We start from the raw sequence: 18,494 nt of genomic DNA on the forward strand, positions 1-18,494 counted from the left end.
GCAGTGCTAAGAGGCCAGGGCAGGGAAGCAAGGTAGACATTTGGGAGGACCAGGTCTGTGAAGGGACTGGCCAGGTGGGCTGGGGTGGGAGGTCCTGCTGAAGCCTGGGGTCCAGAGGGCTCGGAAAGAAGGCGGAGCGCGGGCCCAGTGTTTCTATTTCCTGGGACTTGGGGCAGAAGGGTGGTAGCGATAGGGAGGAGTAGAGGGGACCAAGGAAAGGCACAGCAGGAAGCAGAGGGGGTATGGGGTTGGTCAGGGTGCAGCAGAGGTTGGAGCAAAGGGCCACAGGAATGGTGGGCTGAGGCTGGGAAGTTGGGGGCGGGTTCTGCCATCCTGATTCTGGGAGCCCCCTACCCCCTCAGCATTCCCTGTTGCTGCCCAGAGGCAGGAAGAGACCTGCATGGCTCCAGGGGTTGGGCCTAGGAAGTCACCTGGTCCAAGCCTTCACTTTACAGGTGAGTTACTGGAGGCCCAGAGAGGGCGGGGAATTGCCAAAACTCTCCCAGCAAGGGGGAGTTGGTGCCCTTGTTTGGCTGCTGGGCAGAGGATGGAGCTGTGACCTCCCTCCCCCAATACACAGCACAGTGACCACAGGGCAGTGTCCCCAGGCTTTAGGAAAAAGCCTCATTACCCACATGTCATTGACCCCACCTTGAATTTAGCCCCGTTCCCGACAGTGGCCCAGAGGAAGAGAGGGAGGCAGCCCAGCGGCTGTTTCTTCAAGTTTTATTACATGGCGGGTTGGACACAGCCCAGGGTGTGTGGGGGGGGATCATAAATGCAGGAGGGGCCCCTTGCTCAGCCCCTGCTACCCCTAGGCTCTCCCAGGGCAAAGGGAGGAGTGGCCCCCTGGCCCTCATCACTAGTTCCTGAATGGCCGCACTGCACCCACCTGCCCCTGCCTGCCCTCTCCTGGCCAGGGCCCCCTGCACCCAGCAGTGCAGACAGGGGTGGGAGCAGCCCAGGTGGAGGCTGAGCCACCCTCCCCCTTCTTCCCACACGGCCAACCCCGCACCCTTCATCCCACCAATACCTGGATCTCCTTCTGGGGCTGAGCAGGCCCTGCCCCCTCTGGGGGAGGGCCACCCTCCAGTCTGGTGCTCGGTACACTCCCCGAGGGCATTCTGGGGCCTTGCTCCTCCTTGTTAACCTCACAACAACCCTGTGAGGTAGGTGGCGGTGGGGAGAGTGACCCCGTTTGACAGACGGGGAGACTAAGGCTCAGGGAGGAGACGTGACCGGGTGGGGGGGGAGGGTACCATTCATGCAGCTGGGGGACCCGGGGGAGGGCCCGCGGGGGCGTGGGAAACACAGCTGGACAGCGCCACACTTCGGCCACGCGCAGGCAGCTCTGCCCAGGGGTCCCGGGGCCCACCTCGGGCCTTGAGAGGTGCCAGCGGGCCCCCGCCCGGCTCCCCGAGGCGGGGGGCAATCAGAGCCCCGCAGGTGCAGACAGAAGTGGCAGGGGGGAGAGTGCTTCCTCCGCCTGGAGCCCGGGGCCCACCCCGCGGTACAAAAATAAAGGATTTCAGATCGGAACCCCAAGTCCCTGGAGGTGATCTGGGGCCTCACATCCGGGTGCCTCTGGCTTGTAACAGCTAGAAAAAAAGAGGGGGAAGGGGCAGGGGGGTGGGGGTGGGGTGGTCAGAACAACGGGAGGGGGAAGAGAGGGCGGGGCCAGTGAGGAGGGGGTGAGGCAAGGCCAGGGGAGGGCAGAGAGGAGATTGAAATGGAGGGAGGGGCAGGGAAGAGAGGGAGAGAGAAAGAGGTAGGTGAGTCACAGGCTCCCTTCTGAGAAGAGGGTGGGGGGCTGAGGCCCAGAGAAGGTGGATTCAGAGCCGAGGAGGGGAGCAGGAAGGGGACCCAGCTCGCCCATCCGGGAGCCCCATGCCCCATCCTGGGCTGGGTGATGGCTGCCCCGGAGGCCCGAGTCGCCAAGACTCTGGCCAGGGGAGGGGGGGTCAAGGCCAGGTCCCTGCTGTCTCAGGCAAAGGTCACAGACAGCAGCTGTCTGTCCCCATTTTAGAGGCAACTGTGGCCCAGAGAGGGACAGTGACTTGCCCAAGGTCACACAGCGGGCAGGTTAGACTGAGCCGCGGGCTCGGGGGCACCCGGTCAGGACGTCTCCCGTGACACCCCGATCCTCAGCCGGCTCTGGCTGACCCCCTAAAGGCCCAGGGAATCCAAGGGCGGCGGTCGTCCCCCCTCCCGGCCCCAGCCCCCCACCCCCAGACAGGGCACCCCGGGGCGGGGGCGGGGCCGCCGGTTCCCCTCCCGCCTCCCCAGCCCGGCTCTGGCGCTCCGGTGCAGGCGGGCGGCTGGGACCGAGGCCGGGCCCCCTGACTCCCCTCTCGGAGCCTCGCAGCCAAGGCCAAAACGGGCGAGGGGGGAGTCAGCCGAGCGGCGGGCTCCGGTCCGGGAGGAGGAGCGCGCCCCCTCCTGGCCTCCGCCCTCCCGCCAGCTCCGCCAAGCTACAAACCGGGGGTGGCGGCTCTGGGGGCGGGCGAGGGGCCGAGGAGGAGCCCCACGGCCAGCGCGGCCTCAGCTCGGAGGGGTGCGGACGGGAACCTGCAAGGAGGAGAGGTGAGGGCGCGGAGAGCGGGCAGGCTGCGGGCGGGGAGGCCCGGCCTCAGCGGGGCCCGGCGGCGGCGGCGGCGGCGGCGGCGGCGGCGGGGGGGCGCCCGGCGGGCCCGGGGCAGAGGCGGCCGGGGCCCCCCTCCCCAGGCCGGGGCGCGGGGGGAGCCCGAGGGGGCGCGGGCGGCGGCGGGCGGGACGCTCGGGGAGGCGGGGCCGGGGCGCCCGGGGGGAGGGCGCGGGGGGCGCGGGGGGCCGGGCCCGGGGGGGCGGCCCCGGGAGGGAGGTGCGAGCAGGCAGAGAGGAAACCCGGGCAGGGGCAGAGAGGGAAGAGGCAGGGTGCAGATGAGATCCAGGAGGAAGAAGAGGTGGGTGGAGATGAGGCGGGGCCTCCGGCGGGAAGCGGAGGAGGAGGAGGCGGTGGTGGTGGGAGGGAGAAAAGGTTAGCGGGCTCCTGAGATGACAGGGCTGCGAAGAGAAAGTGAGAGAAGGGATGGTTATGCAGGTGAGGCGGCCGGCGCGGCGGAGCTAGCCCTGCGGCCCGTCCCCCCGCAGGCCCCGGCCCCCGGGATCTGCAGCTGGCTCCAGCGGGCAGTGGGTGGGAGGCTCCGGCTTTTATGAGCAATCATTCTCCTCGGGGGGTGGCTGCACCTTTCTCCTGTGTATCTGCCTCCACCTGCACCTGTTCCACCTCCACCACCTCCTCCTCCTGCTGCTGCTCCTCCTCCAGCTGCTCCTCCGCGCTCTGTGGACCAGCCGGCGGACCCAGGGAAGAAAGAGTGCAGAGCTAACCGGGGGCCAGGGCCTGCTGGCGCGGCTGTCCCCAGGGGCCCCACCTCGGGGCGGGCAAGACGGAAGGGGGCCTTGAGGAGGGAGAGGCTGGGGTACCTGGGCCAGGCCCCTGGGAGCCTGGGAAGGGACTAGAGCAGGGGTGGAGAAGGGGCCCTGCCGGGGACTCTGGCATCTGTCTGGCTACTGTTCCGTGGAGCAAGGCCGGGTGTGTGGCCGGGGTATCCTGGAGGGGCATCTGGGAAGGCCTCACTTTAGGAGGACCCAGAATAGAAATGGGGCCCAGGAAGGCCCCAGGGTGGACACCACCCCCATCTGGAATGCCCTTAGCAGGCTCCAACAGCCCAGGCTCTGAGGCTTTGGCCTAGAGAGGCAGGAGCAGTGGGCTCACTCTGCACTCTTGCAAGGCAGTGCCAGCACTGGCCCTGACAGGGCGAAACGGGAAGGGGAAGTCACAGGACAGGGAGGCAGAGAGACAGACAGGAAGCCAGGGTTCATAAGTCTCCAGCACGCTGGGACAGGCCCCCAGGAGAAATCGTCTCTCCCCTTCCCAGCCTGGCTTCCTGCCCTGCCCCATCGGCCCCATCAATGGCCCTCAAGGCTTCTGACGGGCTCTGGGTTCAGGGTGGCAGGACCTCTGCTCAGTCCCCTGCCCACGGCTGGCTGTTGCTGCCTCAAAGGCCAGGGCAGAAACATAAGGCTGGGCCCCATGGAGTTCCTGACGGGGCCCTCCTGCAGAGCACCTGAGGAAGGGGCCTGGGAAAGGGGCAGGATTAACAGAGTTGGCTTCCCTGCTCTGGCCCAGGCCAGCTAGGGGGGCGACATTGACCCGCTTCTGGGAAATAAATGGGCCATCTGGATCCCAGAAGTTCTAAGCTTGATGGCACCACAGAGAGGACATGGTCTACCTTTGCTTCTCAGAAAACACAACAGAGGGGCCGAGAGGGCCAGGGATTGTCCAAGGTCACGAAGAGCATGGTATATACCATGCCAAACCCTTAGTTCAGTGCACCCTGTGGCCACCTTTCAAACAGCATCTAGGTCTCCTCCTGCTGGGCCCTGAGGACGATCCCATTTCATGTCTCCCCCTGCCTAGGCCTGGGTAACCGGCGTGAGCAGATGGGACCATGGGTGGCATGGGATGGATGGCATTGGCTGTGACCAGGTGGTTATGTGTGTACAGCAGGAGGGAGAAAGAAGCAGGGATGGCTAGGTGGAGGGCGGGGAGAGGAGGGAGGGGAGGGAGGGTGGGAAGCTGAGGTTGGGGGCTCACCTTGGTTTTGCGGCTGGACTCAGAGCTCAGCCCATGTGGGGAGCTGTACAGCTCCTTGGACACCACACACAGGAACTCAGCCTGGTCCTCACTGCCGTAGTTGTAGGAGGAGCCGATGTTCACCAGCTGGGGGGCGGAGCAAGGGGAGAAAGAGGACAGGCTGGGTTGAAAGCAGCTAGCGGGGAGACAGCAGCACAGGTCAGGATACCAACTTCTGCCCTGATCTTGCAGTTCCCATTCTCACCCAGCTTCGAGTTTCCACAATAAGTCAGAGTCTTTTCACCAACCCCCCATCTGGGTGGCAGGTCTGCTTCCAACAGGCTTGGCTAGGCCTGTTCCTTGGAGGAAGACTGCCTTATCTTTGCTGCTCCCCACCCTTCACCCCAGCCCCAGATCTAGAGGCCAATTTCTACAAGCAGATGGAGGCCCTAGGATGGGCAGGTCGTCCCCCTCCATCCCAGATGTGGCTGAAGCAGCCCCAGAACCAAGTGGTAGGGAAGGTGGGGTTAGGCATAATGCCACCCCGCAGAGGTAGAACAGGTTGGAAGCAGAGGTAGAACAGGTTGTCTACTCCTCAGGCCAGAGGGCAAATGAGCAGTGGTCCCTGAGCCATCAGCTCATGGGGAGCCCATGCAATTGCCAGAGACTCCCTTAGACTCCCAAGAGCAGCTCCAACTTTGTTCTGGGGTCCCTGGAATAACCACAATCACAAGGCCCTGTGCATGACATTCGGCCCCCAGGAACCCTCACCCGACAGGCAGTGAGAAACATCAGCCACTCTGGCAGACAGGGTTTGAAGAGGTGGTGACCTGCAGGACGTCCCACAGCCAGGAAGAGTGGAACAGGGATTAGAATCCGAGTCCTCTCTGGAGTCTTACATGCTGACAGTCTGCATGACACCGGCTGGCTCCAATGCCTGAGTCCTACCCTAGGCTAGGGACTTTATCAGTGGCCTTTCCCATCTTCATGAGAGTCCTGCGAAGGGAGCACTATTGGCCCATATCACAGATTAGGAAACTGAGGCCCAGAGAGATGTGACTTGCTCAAGGTCACATGGCACATAAATGGTGGATCTGGGCCTCTGGCTCCCAGCTGCGGCTAGTTCCTCCATACTGGTCGGCCGTCCTGGGGAGCCCCAGCCTTCTCCCTTCTTCAAATCCCACACACAAGGAGCTATGGTGGGTACAGATAAAGGGCTCGCCAAACTCCTCTTCTCTAAGGACATGTGTGACCTTGGGTTAACTTGCTGGCTCTGTGCATCTGGAAACCCAAGAGGTGGGCCGTGAGCTGTGTGGCTAGGGCAACGCCACTGTGATAAAGTGTCTCCTGATGGGTAAACTGCACGTGGACCGGGGGACAATTGGCCACCGTGAATCCTCAGGGGAAGTCACTGCTTGGGCTTCCCTGCTGTAGCAAGGCTGTGACTCGGCCTGTCCCTTGCAGGGACCCTGGAAGCTGCACCTACGGACTTGTCGCTAGAGGTGCTGACCCAAAGGGGAGTCGACTCGCTTATATGGCTCTTATATGGAGTCGACTCGCTTATATGGCTCAACTTGCCCGAGCTGTCGTTTGGGAGCCAGACACTCGCTCGTACTGCTGTGTAGACCCTCCCCGTGGCCGTGAGAACCCCACCGAAGAGGTTGCCTAGAGCTGCCCTGCGGCAAGCGGGGCTTCCGTCCTCTCGTTCTGGTCGGTCAGTTGCCAGAGGTGGCCTTGCCGAAATCTTGTTCGGTTTGATGGCTGGGGCTGTGGCGGGGAACCCAAGCCTGGGGCTGCAGAAGGGAAGGACCTGCTTTGCTCGGAAGCTTGGAGGTTTCAGGTGTAGCCCTGGGGCCCCAGCACACCTGCTCAAAGCGCCAGCCGTCGGACATGGTGGAGACCATCTGTGTCAGCTCCTCCTCCTGGCACTGCAGCACACGGTACACGTGCTTGGGGGGGACCTGCAGGCAGAGAGGCCACGTGGAGGACACCCGTGGGAGGGACAGGCCCCCCAGGAGGGGGACGATGGATGTACCTGTCATCTTCTCTCCCCACCCACCACATGCCCCTGGAAGGAGAGGGGGCAAGGCAGGGCAGCGGGGGAAGGTGACAGCCAGGTTCTGAGTTTCTGCTGCCTGCCAGGCACTCGACAGGCATGACCACTTCATCCTTCCACAAACCCTACAAGTTATGGATTTTCACAGAGGCTCAGAGGAGGTCTTACTTGCTCAAGGTCACCCAGCTTAAGTGCGGCAGAGCTGGAACCAGGTGACACACGGGGGCAAGAAGGAGGACCTGGAGCCTCCCCACTTCAATCTCCTGGGGCTGGGAGATACTGCCTCACCACCTGCCTACCTGCCCCCAGCCACATCTCCCCCAGGGGCAGAGAACCCCTCCAGCTCATCCTGTAGACAGGACCCAGGGTCCAAGCTCAGGAATGTGAACTCCAGCACCTGTGCCATGCCCACCTGGGGTCTGCTGATCCCACAGAATGGACCGTTTACTCATCCTGCATTGCCCCCACAGGGCCCCCTGGAGCTGCACCCTGACCCCATTTTGCTTGTGAGGAAGGCAAGAGTGCAGGTCTCAGCACCTCTGTATTCCATAAGGGGAAACTGAAGTACAGAGATCAGTGTGATGGGCCCAAGGTCACACGGCAAACAGAGCCCAGTGAGGGACAGAAGCCCATGTCCTTGTTCCAATCTGGGGAGTTTGCTGGGCAGCCTGGGAGCTGGACAACACCCTCCCCTTACAGGCTAGCTTGGCCTCCCCACCTCCGGAAGCTCCCCCTACCTCCCCCAGCCCCAGCCTCTTCTCCCCCCACAGCTGCTCTGTGGCTGCTGACCTGTGTGACCGGATAGTCCTTCTCCTCCATCCGATCTTTGATGATGCGGATGAGTGGCCCGATGTTGTAGAATTCCGCTTCCTCCAGGACCCCTGGCACAGACAGAGCAGCCCCAGGTCACTCGGCTGCCCCCATGCCCTCCTCTCCCCTGTCCCCTCTGCCTCCATGCCCACACCCGCTCTAGTCATGGTGGGTGATCTCTGAGCATCTTTGAGTTCAGGCCTCAAGCAAGAGGGCACGTGTCCTTCCTTGGATCCCACACTCTCTCTGGAAGGGGTGAGAGGCTGCCACCCAACAAGTCCTCCATCCCTGCTGTGCTGAGCCTGGTGACCTAGGGACCCCTGCCAGTGCCCCCATCTGGGGGCCGCTTTAGGGCTAGCAAGAGGCAGCAGGCTTGCTGGGGCTGCAGCCTAGAACGCCACACCAGAAGGACCTTGGGTGACCTCCTATTATGTGCTCCCGTTCTTGAAGCACATGCTAAGTGCCAGTACTGTGCTAAGCATTTTACATTCTCCCCTGTGGTTAATTCTTAGCACTAGAAGTAGGCACCTTCATGCCCCCACTGAACAATCAGGGAAGCTGAGGGCAGGAAAGAGAAGCAGCTGTCCAAGGCTACGTAGCCAGCAAGCGGCAGAGCTGGGATCCAAATGCAAACTCCTCTGACTTTGGAGCCCTCCTATGCTCATCATGAGCGCTGGGGACACGGGGAAGCAGGTGTTATGGCCCCTACACAGCCAAGGGATTGGAGAGTCTCAGAGACTGAGTCACCTCTCCAGCGAAAGGGAATGGGCACTGTCTTTAAGTTCCCTTAAATTTGCACAGGGCAGGGACCCCTCTGGTCCTTTCCGTGACTGGCCTCTGGGCTCCCTGAGGACAGGGCCCACGTCTGATCTGCCCTACTGTGCCTGGCGTCCGCACAGCACCTGACACAGGGTGGGTGGTCACCGAGTGTCACTGCCTGAGTGTGCCCTGTGAGCCCTGCAGGTGACAGACAGCTAATATGGCAGCCCAGGCCTTGGTGCCAGGTGCTGTGCCAAGTGACATACTTGTATTAGTTTCTTTTACCCTCACAGAGGCCCAGGAAGGCAGGTTCTAGTGTCACCCCATTTCACAGATGTGGGCATGGAGGCACAGGGGCATTAAGTGACTTTCTGGTGTCCCACAGATCATAAGTCTCTTCCCAGATCCTCTGGCCCCTTCAGTGGGGTCCCGGCCCTGTCTGAGGCCCTGGTTGTGGAGAACTAGGAGAATCCCAGAATCTGCAAATAGGTATCAGCTGTGACGCAGCTGGAGCGTTCACCTCCCCTCCCTGCGGGCCCTGCTCCCAGGCCCAGGCATCTGAACTCCCTGAGGGGCTGGTGCCTACAGTGGGCTCTGAGTGTGAAGCCCTAGGGCCTCTAGATCACCACGTCCCACCACCCGCGGGTCAGGAAGGGAGACCGTGAGAGGAAGGATGGGTTGTACTACAAGCACTGGGGCTCATGACACCCGATCTCCCAAAACATGCTCTCCCCAGCAGCTCACCGCCCCTAATTCATACACACGAGAGGAGGCTCAGAAAGGAGAAGTGACATGTCCAAGCTGGCCTGGCTGGATCAGCTGACCCAGAGCCACACCCTGTACCCCAAGGAAGAGTTGACTTGGCACTGACTGTATGTAGTCCCTGCCCCTGCTGAGGCTTTGCCAAGAGGATATTCTCCAGGCATGGCTTCTCCACCATCCGCTGGAGCCAGAAGTGAGCATCTATAGGGCCTCAGTCACCTGGGCCCTGGAGGAACCAAACCCCTGCTGGGGGGTAGGCTCCCCCTCCGCCCCCCTCCACCCACAACCAGCTGTGCTACAGAGGCCACTGGATTTGGGGAAGAGTCACCTGCTCCACCCACCTGCTGCCAGTCCTCACCAGGCATCTGAGATACTGGATCACCCGCAGAAAAAGAGCCAGACCCCCTCCCGTACCCACCTCCAGCCCGTTCACACCTGGCTTCCCAGGAGGTGAGGAAAGGGCATCCCTGCCAACAGCAGAGGCTGCGGGCCTCACTGGCTCACTCCCTCTGCTCTCTGTTGGCACCCAGCAAAAGCTCAGGCTGGTCAGCTTGGCAGAGCCCCGAGGCTCAGCCCAGGCAGAGGCTTTGGGATTCAGTCTTGTCAGGGATAAGGCAGCAGGAAACAGGGAAGAAGTTAAATGTCTCCCCCGGCCCCCTGACAGGGAGAAATGGCTCTGGACCTCCACGGAAGGCCCTGGCAGACTTTAGAGGATGCAGGTCCCAGCCAGTCCCCTGGACCAACTCACCCTCCTCAGCCATGTCCTTGTCCAGCACCAGCTTGCCATGCCGGAGAAAGTTCAGGATGGGCCCAAAGTAGGTGGGGTCACGGTCAATGAGGTAGGCCCCGGTCTCATCCTATGGAGATGAGGGACACAGGCAGTGAGAGGAGAGTGAGGCTTCCCCGCTCCTCCCTTCAGGCCCAGTATGGATGGGAGGGAGGGGGTGAACGCAGAGTCTTCTCTTCCCTGGAACAAAGTGGCATGATGGAGCAGAAAGGCCTTGGGGTCAGAAACACCTAGGTTCAAATCCTGCCTCTGCCTTTTCCTCACTGTGTGACCTTGGGCCAGTGACTTGGCTTCTCTGATCCTCACTCCGCTCCCCCATAACCGGCGGCCATTGTGAGCATCCAGTGAGTTCAGAGGGGCAGCCGACCCAGAGTAGGGTTCGGGGACCGTCCCTCTGAGAGGCTGTTGCCCTGAAGCCAGCCCTACACTATCTCCATCCGATCCCCAGTCATTCTGGGGATGTCAGATGTTTACAAGTTTCCAAAGCAGCTGCTATCTCATTGGACAGGCTCGGCCTGCAGGGAGGCAGGGCGGGCATCCGGACAAGTCTACAGGGGGGAAACGGAGACGTCAAGGGGTGAAGGGACTTGCCCAAGGTCACAGCATCAGAGGGCTGGGGAATGAGGGACAGGGGCCCTCGAGGTCACCTCCACAGCAGCCTCCTCCGGTTACAGGCAGGAGGCTGAGCCCAGAGCAGGGAGCAGGGAGCAGGGAGGGGTCCCCCCCCAAGGTCATGCAGGCAGCTTGCCTCGGAGCCGGAGCCGGAATGGGAGCCCAGACACGGTGCCTGACGGCCGGGGCTCCTCCCTGATGAAGCCCGGCTCGGGAGGCATCCCAGGACTTCGCCGAGCTCCCTGCACCCCTAGGCCACCCACACCCCAAAGGGCGGGGAGCGGGGAGAAGCAGCCTCAGCAGCTCCCGTCCCAGGGCGGCAGGCCCGTTAGGGAAGGAGGGGGAGAGTCCCGACCCCTCGGCCTCCTGGGGTGGGAGCCCAGGGCAGTGCTCAGAATGCTCCAAATGGCCGCGGCCTGGCGTCGTCCCGTTGCCACGGCAATGGGCACATCCCTCGGTCTCCCATCCCCTTCCTCCTCCCCGCCTCGGGCCAGGTCTTCCTGCCTCCGGCTCTCGGGGAGGGACGCCCGCAGGTTCGCGGCCCGGCCGCCCCGGGTCCCCGGAGAGGACCCCCGCCCCCGACGCCGCCCCCCGCGCGGGCCTCACCCGATCCGACTGCAGCTCTTCCCCCTGGCACAGGCGGCTGAGGAAGGATTTCTGCTCCCGGCACAGCGTCTGCCGGGTGGTCAGGAACACCGTGCCCCCCACGTTGAGCCGCACCCACTTGCCCCAGCCGCCCGCCGCGCGGCCGCCCGTCCCCGCCGGCGGCGCTGCCTCCCCGGCCTCCATCCTCCCCGCTCGCCCGGCGTCTGCACCCGCGGGCGCGGCGGCTGGGGGCGGGCAGGTGCCGCGCGCCGGGCACGCCGGGAGCTGTAGTCCGCGCCGCGGGGAGGGGAGCGGCGGGGCGGGGCGGGGCGGGGGTCCCCGGGCCGCGGGGGCGCCTTCCCGGCCCCGCCCATTCCGCGCCTGGCGGGCGCCCGCAGACCCGCCTCTAGCCCAAGCCCTGGGCCGAGTCACGGTGTCGGGGAGGTCACGTTCGAGGCCAGCGGGACGGCCGGCGGCGAGGGTGCTGCCCCGCGTCCGCACCCCTGCCGCCCCCTGTGTGCTCCTCTCGCGGCTGTTTCCTCCCGTCCCGTCTGGGTTATCAGACAGCCGGGACGGCAAGAAACCGCCGCTCCCGGGATTCCCTGGCGTCTGCCTGCATCGGGTTCCCAAGATGCTTTCACACTGCCCTTGGCGGGGCGCGGTGGGTGCGGGGACTGGGTTCCTGGCCAACACGAGTTCCTTGAGGACAGCACAGCTGGACCTGACGCTGACTGACCACCCACCATATTCCAGATGCTTTGTGCGTCTCTATTGGTTACTGAAGCTCTCAGCAGCCCTGCGGCTTTGGTATTACTATACCCACTGTACAGATGAGGACACAGACGTGAAGTGGCCTCCCTGACTCACACAGCAAGAACCCGGGTGGCTTCCAGGTGACCTGCCAGCACCAAGACCGCCTTCCTGCTCTCCTGCCGTGGGCTGTCAATGCTCCTTGGGTAAGATTTCTAGGGAGGAACGGTGGACAGGGCACTGGGTCAGTCAGAGGACTGGGTTTTCATCTTCACTTTTGGAGGCTGAGGTATTGGGCAAGGTCTCAGTTTTCCCATCTGCAATTTGGGAGGGTGAGGAGGGATGGGTTCTGTGGACCCCCTTCTAAGACAGGTAACAGAGTTTGCACTGACCTCATGGGGACTGCAGGGCGGGGGAGGAGGGGAGGGGACCAGGGAGGGACAGGGGCTGAAGGGGAAGCTGTCCTCCTTAACTCTTTCCTTGATGTTTCAGTCCTGGTCCTGGATTACGGGGCAGGGGTCTGAGGTTCCCCTCAGGAATCCCAGTGCCCCCTCACCCCAGGTTCCCCACCAGGCAGCCTGGCCGTGTGCTGAAAATTCAGTTACCACCCAAAGCTCTGCCTTCTCCACAAAGCCCTGCCCCTTGGCAGGGAATAGGCCACAGCTGCTAACATGTTGCTCCTGAGAACTCACCAATATGTTCTTAAGCAACTTCCTCTCTAAACCTCGGTTGCTTTTTTTTTTTCTTTTGCAAAATAAGAAATAATATTTGCTCCCGAGAGCATTGTGAGGATTACAGTATAGAGCGTCTGTTAAACATCTGGCATAGTCCCTGGCTTTCAGTATACTGGGTGGACAGAGGGATGGATGGATGGGTGGGTGGATGGGCAGATGGGTGGATGAATGAAGTGGGATATGGACTGGCCGTGGTCAGTAGCACTCCTGGAACGTAGCATGAGCCCTCAATCCTTGTTAGCTAAAAGAAAGCTAGAGCAGGAAATATGTCTTTGTCCACTGAAAGGTTGTAGGCAGAGAGCAATGTGGTCTGACTTGCAACTTGGATCATTTCAGGGGCTGCAGGGAAGACAGTTCAAAGCACTGAGAGAATGGTTAGGAGGCCATCTCGGTCAGGATTGGCGGAAGCTCAAACCACAGCAGTGTCAACAGGCCAAGACAGAAGTGGGTGGATTCGGTGGATATTCAGGAAGTGGAAGTAAAAGACTCAGGTTCAAGGGGCTGTGGGAAGGAGGGAAAAGGCAGAAGAAGAAGGAGGTTCTATAAAGCAGAAGCAGGTCTGGGGAGTGAGTAGGGGGATCAGGAGGTCAGTCTGGGGCCAGTGTGTGTTTGCAGTGCCTGTGGGGGCAAGTGACATTTGTCCCTCTGGGTGTGATACTCAAGAGAACTGCTTGGACTTGAGAGGACAGGTGGGGTTGTCCTGAGCCTCCCTCCCCAAAAAAGAGGACATGAAACGTCCCAGGGCTAGGAGCCTAGAAGGGCTCTCTGGAGAGGTGTCGAGAAGGGAGGGTGGATCAAGTCAGGGGAGAGGACAGTGCCACGTCTGGAAGAGGAACAAGAGCCATACTCCAGAGACCAGGCGTGGGCCAGTTTGAAACAAGTTCACATGAGGGGTAAGTTGAGAAAGCTGAAGGTCAGTGCCCTGGAGTTGTAGAAACCTGGGACCAGCCTGACCCTACCTGCTCCCACACATGTGACCCAGGACTGGAGGCACAGTGTCACTTGCATGAGGTCACTTAGCAGGACACGAGCTGTTCCCACCTCCGTCTTACAGAAGATAAGACTGCCGCTCCAAGACCATGGGCCTTCACAGATCGTGCTGGAAATGGCTACCAAGTTCAGAGGCAGCCTCCAAGCCTGCTCTCGTGGACTCTGAAGCCCAAGCCAATAGTCACCTGCTCTCCGGCCTCCCACGGAGTCCTGTAGCTCCTCTGTGCAGGTGTCCTTAACCCTGCCGTACAGAGGAGGAACCGCGGTCACGGGGCTGATACCCTTCCCTCCCACCGACCACCATTCAGGGCCTCACTGTTTGTTGAGCACGGATTATGTGCCAGACCTTGAAACAGAGATGAAGACATCAATTGTGGTCCCTGCTCTAGGGGGGACCTTGGGTGGGGGAGGTGGGTTTAAGTGGCTTTGACAAAACATGAAATCCCAGACGGCCCTATTTCTGATTACAGACTGGCACTCTTCATAGTTTTTTGCATGTCTTCCCCGCTTAGAGGGCAAAACCGAATGTCCCTGAGACAGTTTCTCAGGATAATGGTTACCCAGGAGGAGAGCCAAACTTCAAACGCTTGCTCCTTACACTGCCCCCTGCTGTCTCCTTCTGGAAAGAGCAGCTTTCAGGTGCTTAATACGGCTCTGAATTTGGCTTTTTTTTTTTTTTTTTAAGATTTTATTTATTTATTTATGAGAGACACAGAGAGAGAGAAAGGCAGAGACATAGGCAGAGGGAGAAGCAGTCTCTATGCAGGAAGCCCGACGTGGGACTGGATCCCCCGTCTCCAGGATCAGGTCCTGGGCTGAAGGCGGTGCTAAACCACCGAGCCACCCGGGCTGCCCTGAATTGGGCTTTTGTTTTTTGTTTTTTTGTTTTTTAATTTTAATTTTTTTTGAATTGGGCTTTTGAAAGCAAATGAGACTGGAGGAGGGTGATGCAGGGGTACAGGATCCCAGACAAGGATGTCAGCCCAGGCTCCATGGCTTGCTAGCCTGGTGACTTTGGCAAAGTCACCTAACCTCCCTGCACCTCAGTGAGAATAGTGATAGTACGGAGCTCATGCAGTCGAGAGGATTCCATGAGCTAACACAGGAGGGCATGTGATGAGCACTCAGCACACTGCCGAGGAAAACTTCAGTGAGCACTGGCTTTGCTGGAGCCAGTTCTGCCTCCCTGTCTACTGTTGGTTGGACCTGAGATCTGTGCCTGAGCCAAAGCACCTTAATGAACCTTAAGGTCCATTCCCATTGCCCAGGGATGAACCAACCTCACCAAGCCCTCCATGCCAGGGTTGGAGGGACAGGCAGAGAGGAAGGCCACCCCCAGGGAACCAGCCTCCAGGGCACAACAGATACCATGTCTTCACACTAAACTCCCGGGACCCACAATGACCCAAGAGTCCCTCTGCCTCCCGATGGAGCCGAAGGAACATAAACTATATCCCAAAGACCTCACCTGAGCTCATCGCCACAGCCTGTTTAGAACCTCGTGTTAGCAGCATCCCCCACATCTGAGTGGCTTATTTCACATCTGCTGTCGGTTCCGTGATGAAGATGTCACTCAGCCCTTCTGGGATCTTGTGTTCAGTCTTCCTCTTCCCACGTTCAGATGTTAGAATATTCTGATTAGCCTTGACGCTGCTGTGTTTACATCCAGCCCCATGAGATCGCTGCCCTGGCCCCTGTCTCAGAGTGGGGGTTGTTAGTTTTGAGACCTTTTTGGGTCTCCTGAGGCAAGAAACAGGCATATTCAGTCAGAGAGAGTGTCCTGAGCATCCAGAAATATTCAGACAGGATTTTAGGGGCCAGTGGTCCAGAGCGTGGACTCTGTGTTTCCCCAGCTGTGCGACATCTGGCCAGTTCCATACCCTCTTCAACCCCCACTTTACACCATTTGCAATGTTTACATCATAACGTTATTCACACTTCCTAGCGCTATTACATGCAGTGGATGTTAGTTATTACAACTGACCACGTAGCTATGTGCCATACCGGTGCTAGAGGTATCCTTCTAGCCTACGTTAGTATAATTGTGCCCATTTTACAGATGGGGCTCTGAGGGTCTGCATAACTGGCCCCGGGGACTTGGATATTTTAGAACAAGTATGCCTCTGTGCTTTTACCTAGGACTTCCTCTGACTGTCAGCATTCACCAAGCCTGCCGCCAGCGCCGGGTTTGGAGTTTCAGAAGTGAAGGAGGTGCACCCCTTCTCCTGGAGGAGCGGGCCCTAATTTCTGCGGGCTCCCGGGGGCGCCGTTGGCACCGCGGAAGGGCCGTCGAATGTCTGGAGGAAGGCGCGCTCTGCTCGGGTTTTGCACGAACGGGCCCCAGCGGTGGGCGGCGATGGTTCCCCGGGCCCAGGGTGCTCAGCCCCAGGGTGCTCAGCCCCGGCGCCGCCCTCTTCAGTCAGGGGTCCCGAGCCCGTGGGAGGCGCGGGCGGTTCGGCCTTGCCGGCAGGGGGCGCGCCAGCCCGACGGGCCGTGGAGGGCCCCCCACCCTCCCCTACCCAGCGCCCGCTCCCACGCCTACTACGCGGTCCCTCTGCTCCCACCCCGCCTACGCGGTCCCTCTGCTCCGACTGGTTCTCTTTCCAGCTCAGCTCCCGGGAACTGAGGCCCTGACGGTCGGCCCAGTTTTATCGGCCTGCTGCAGGGACCTCACTGCCCTGCAGACGCCCCTGTGGCTCCTGCTGCTATCCTTCCGCAGCTCGATAATTGCACAGAATGGGAATAGGGCCCATCCCCGGGGGCCCCTTGGACCCTTGGACCTGCTGCCCCAGGGGCGTCTATAGGCACTTCCACGGGCCCAGCTCCGCGCCAAGCACTTTCACGGATTATCTCTTAATCCCAACCCAACAGGGAGAGGCGATGGTAATTGCCATTTCACAATGGGGGGCCCCATGGGGGTGTTCTGTGTGCCCCCAGATTCTCCTGCTCCTCCACCCTCCTCTCTTTGGCTCCTCCGTGGCTGGGGTGGAATGAGGATGGGAAAAGAAAGGGAAGATTTTCCCTGCCTGCCGCCCATGTCCTCTGGTGTGTTTTTGCTTTGGCCAAAGCAATGATTCAAGCTGTCTAGGTTTTTTCCTGGAGGATTGTTTTGAGATTTTTGGGAGCCCCCATGCCAGGAATGCCTCACACTGCTCTTCTTCCTGGGCAGGGCCTCCTCTGATTGGCTGTGGGTACTCTAGGACCATCTCCACCGGGTCCCACAGCTCACTCCCCTTCTGCCCCAGCCCACAACCCTCATGCCTAAAGCCCCTCTGAACAACTCCAAGTCACCATTCCTCACCCAGGTCCTGGCTTTGGACACAGGGTTTACCGTGGAGTGGCCAGCCAGGTCCGCATCCCACTTGCAAGCTTTCCCAGGCCTGGGACCCACCCAGTGGCTGAGCACCCCTGGAATCCAGGACACACAGGCCAAGCCCTGCTCACTCAGCCTTCCAGGAGGGGAGGAATCCCATGCACCTCCCCCCATGGGTTGGGAGAAGTAGAGCACCCCAACAGCTCCCTGTAGAGAGACCCCCCTCTGCCTTCCACCTGCTCCTGCTGGCTCTGTCTCCACTGTAGGTAGGAGGGGCCCTCTCCTGAGGTTTCTAAAGCTAGTTCTTAACCACCTGGGTTGAAAGGACTACTTTAGATGGTCTAGCACCTTGTTTTAGAACGTGGGTGCAGTTGGCAGCTCTGGCTGAAACTGAATCTGAAAAGCCTGCATTTTAAAAAATAGCATTTTATTTTGAAGCAATTCCAGACTTTCAGAAAAGTTACAAAAATAATACCAAAAATTCTGGTGAAGGCTTCACTCAGATTCACCGAATGCTCACATTTTACTACATTTGCTCTTCTGTTCTCTGAGAGTAAATCACAGAGCTAATGATCTTTCACTCTTGAAGTGATCCATGCATTATTTCATATAACCACAGTGCAATTACCAAAGTCAGGAAATGAGCATCGGTAGGATACCACTAACTAATCTACATATTTCTTCAAATCTCCATTTGCTAATGTCGTAAATTTACAGTAAAAGAGGGAAAAAGTCTGGCACCTGGGTGGCTCAGTGGTTGGGCACCTGCCTTTGGCTCAGTTCATGATCACAGGGTCCTAGATTCGAGTCCCACATCGGGTTCCCCTCAGGGAGCCTGCTTCTCCTTCTGCCTATGTCTCTGCTTCTCGCTTTCTGTCTCTTATGAATAAATAAATAAAATCTTAAAAAAAAAAAAAAAGGAAAAAGTCCTGTAGGATCCAATCAGGAAAGCATCACATTTCATTGTCATATCTCTTTACTCTTCTGATATGCAAAGTTTAGTTCTTTGGTCTTTCTTTTTCTTTCTTTCTTTTTTTTTTTTTTTTTGTCTCCTATTTTTGAGGAGCCTCCTATTTTGAGGCTGTTTATTTTGTAGAATGCCCTGTTTTGTTTTGTCTGATATTTCCTCATGATCACACCCATTGTGTGCATTTGGGGCAGGAACACCCAGAAGCAGTGCTGTGTCCTCATGCCTCCGATAAGGAGGGACACGTGTCAGTTTGTCCCATCGCTGGTAAGGGCACCTGGTCACTTGTTAAGGTGGTCTCAATCAAGTCTGAAATGTGCAGTTCATGTCTTGCGCTTTGAATTCATCGCTGTCTTGTGGGGAGATAATTGAGACTACATTAATATCCCACTTTCCAGGGGCGCCTGGGTGGCTCAGTCAGTGAAGCACCTGTCTGCCTTGGGCTCAGGTCATGATCTCAGGATCCTGGGGTTGAGCCCTGCATCAGTCTCCCTGCTCAGCAAGGAGTCTGCTTCTCCCTCTGCCTCTCCCCTTGCTCATGCTTGCACTCCCTCTCTCTCTCTCTCTCTCTCTGAAATAAAGTCTTTTAAAAAAATCCTGCTTTCCAGCAAACACTTTTTTCTCATCATTAATTTTAATATTCATGGATGATTCTTGCTATCACTGTTACTATGATGATTGCCAAATTGTGATTTTTTTCCTGATTCCATCATTTGTTCTACATTTTTTAAAAAGATTTTATTTATATATTCAT

General features: G+C 59.3%; 1 protein-coding gene and 1 long non-coding RNA gene across 2 annotated transcripts; one reads left to right on the top strand and one right to left on the bottom strand.

Annotated features, from left to right (window-relative positions):
* Positions 1-1,384: 1,384 nt before the first annotated feature.
* KCTD17 (potassium channel tetramerization domain containing 17) lies at positions 1,385-11,224 on the bottom strand. Its single transcript, XM_077914639.1, is given in 10 exon segments — positions 1,385-1,598; positions 2,480-2,533; positions 2,535-2,568; positions 2,965-3,042; positions 3,226-3,319; positions 4,637-4,762; positions 6,481-6,576; positions 7,461-7,552; positions 9,751-9,859; positions 11,008-11,224. Coding segments are annotated over 10 exon segments (936 nt in total). The 5' UTR covers positions 11,191-11,224; the 3' UTR covers positions 1,385-1,528.
* LOC144323780 (uncharacterized) lies at positions 2,298-17,699 on the top strand. The gene is made up of 3 exons (XR_013389128.1): positions 2,298-2,583; positions 11,740-11,942; positions 15,600-17,699. It is a non-coding gene; the product is annotated as an uncharacterized LOC144323780 (long non-coding RNA).
* Positions 17,700-18,494: the final 795 nt, after the last annotated feature.

The sequence above is a fragment of the Canis aureus genome, chromosome 11, assembly GCF_053574225.1.
Source record: "Canis aureus isolate CA01 chromosome 11, VMU_Caureus_v.1.0, whole genome shotgun sequence".
NCBI lineage: Eukaryota > Metazoa > Chordata > Mammalia > Carnivora > Canidae > Canis > Canis aureus.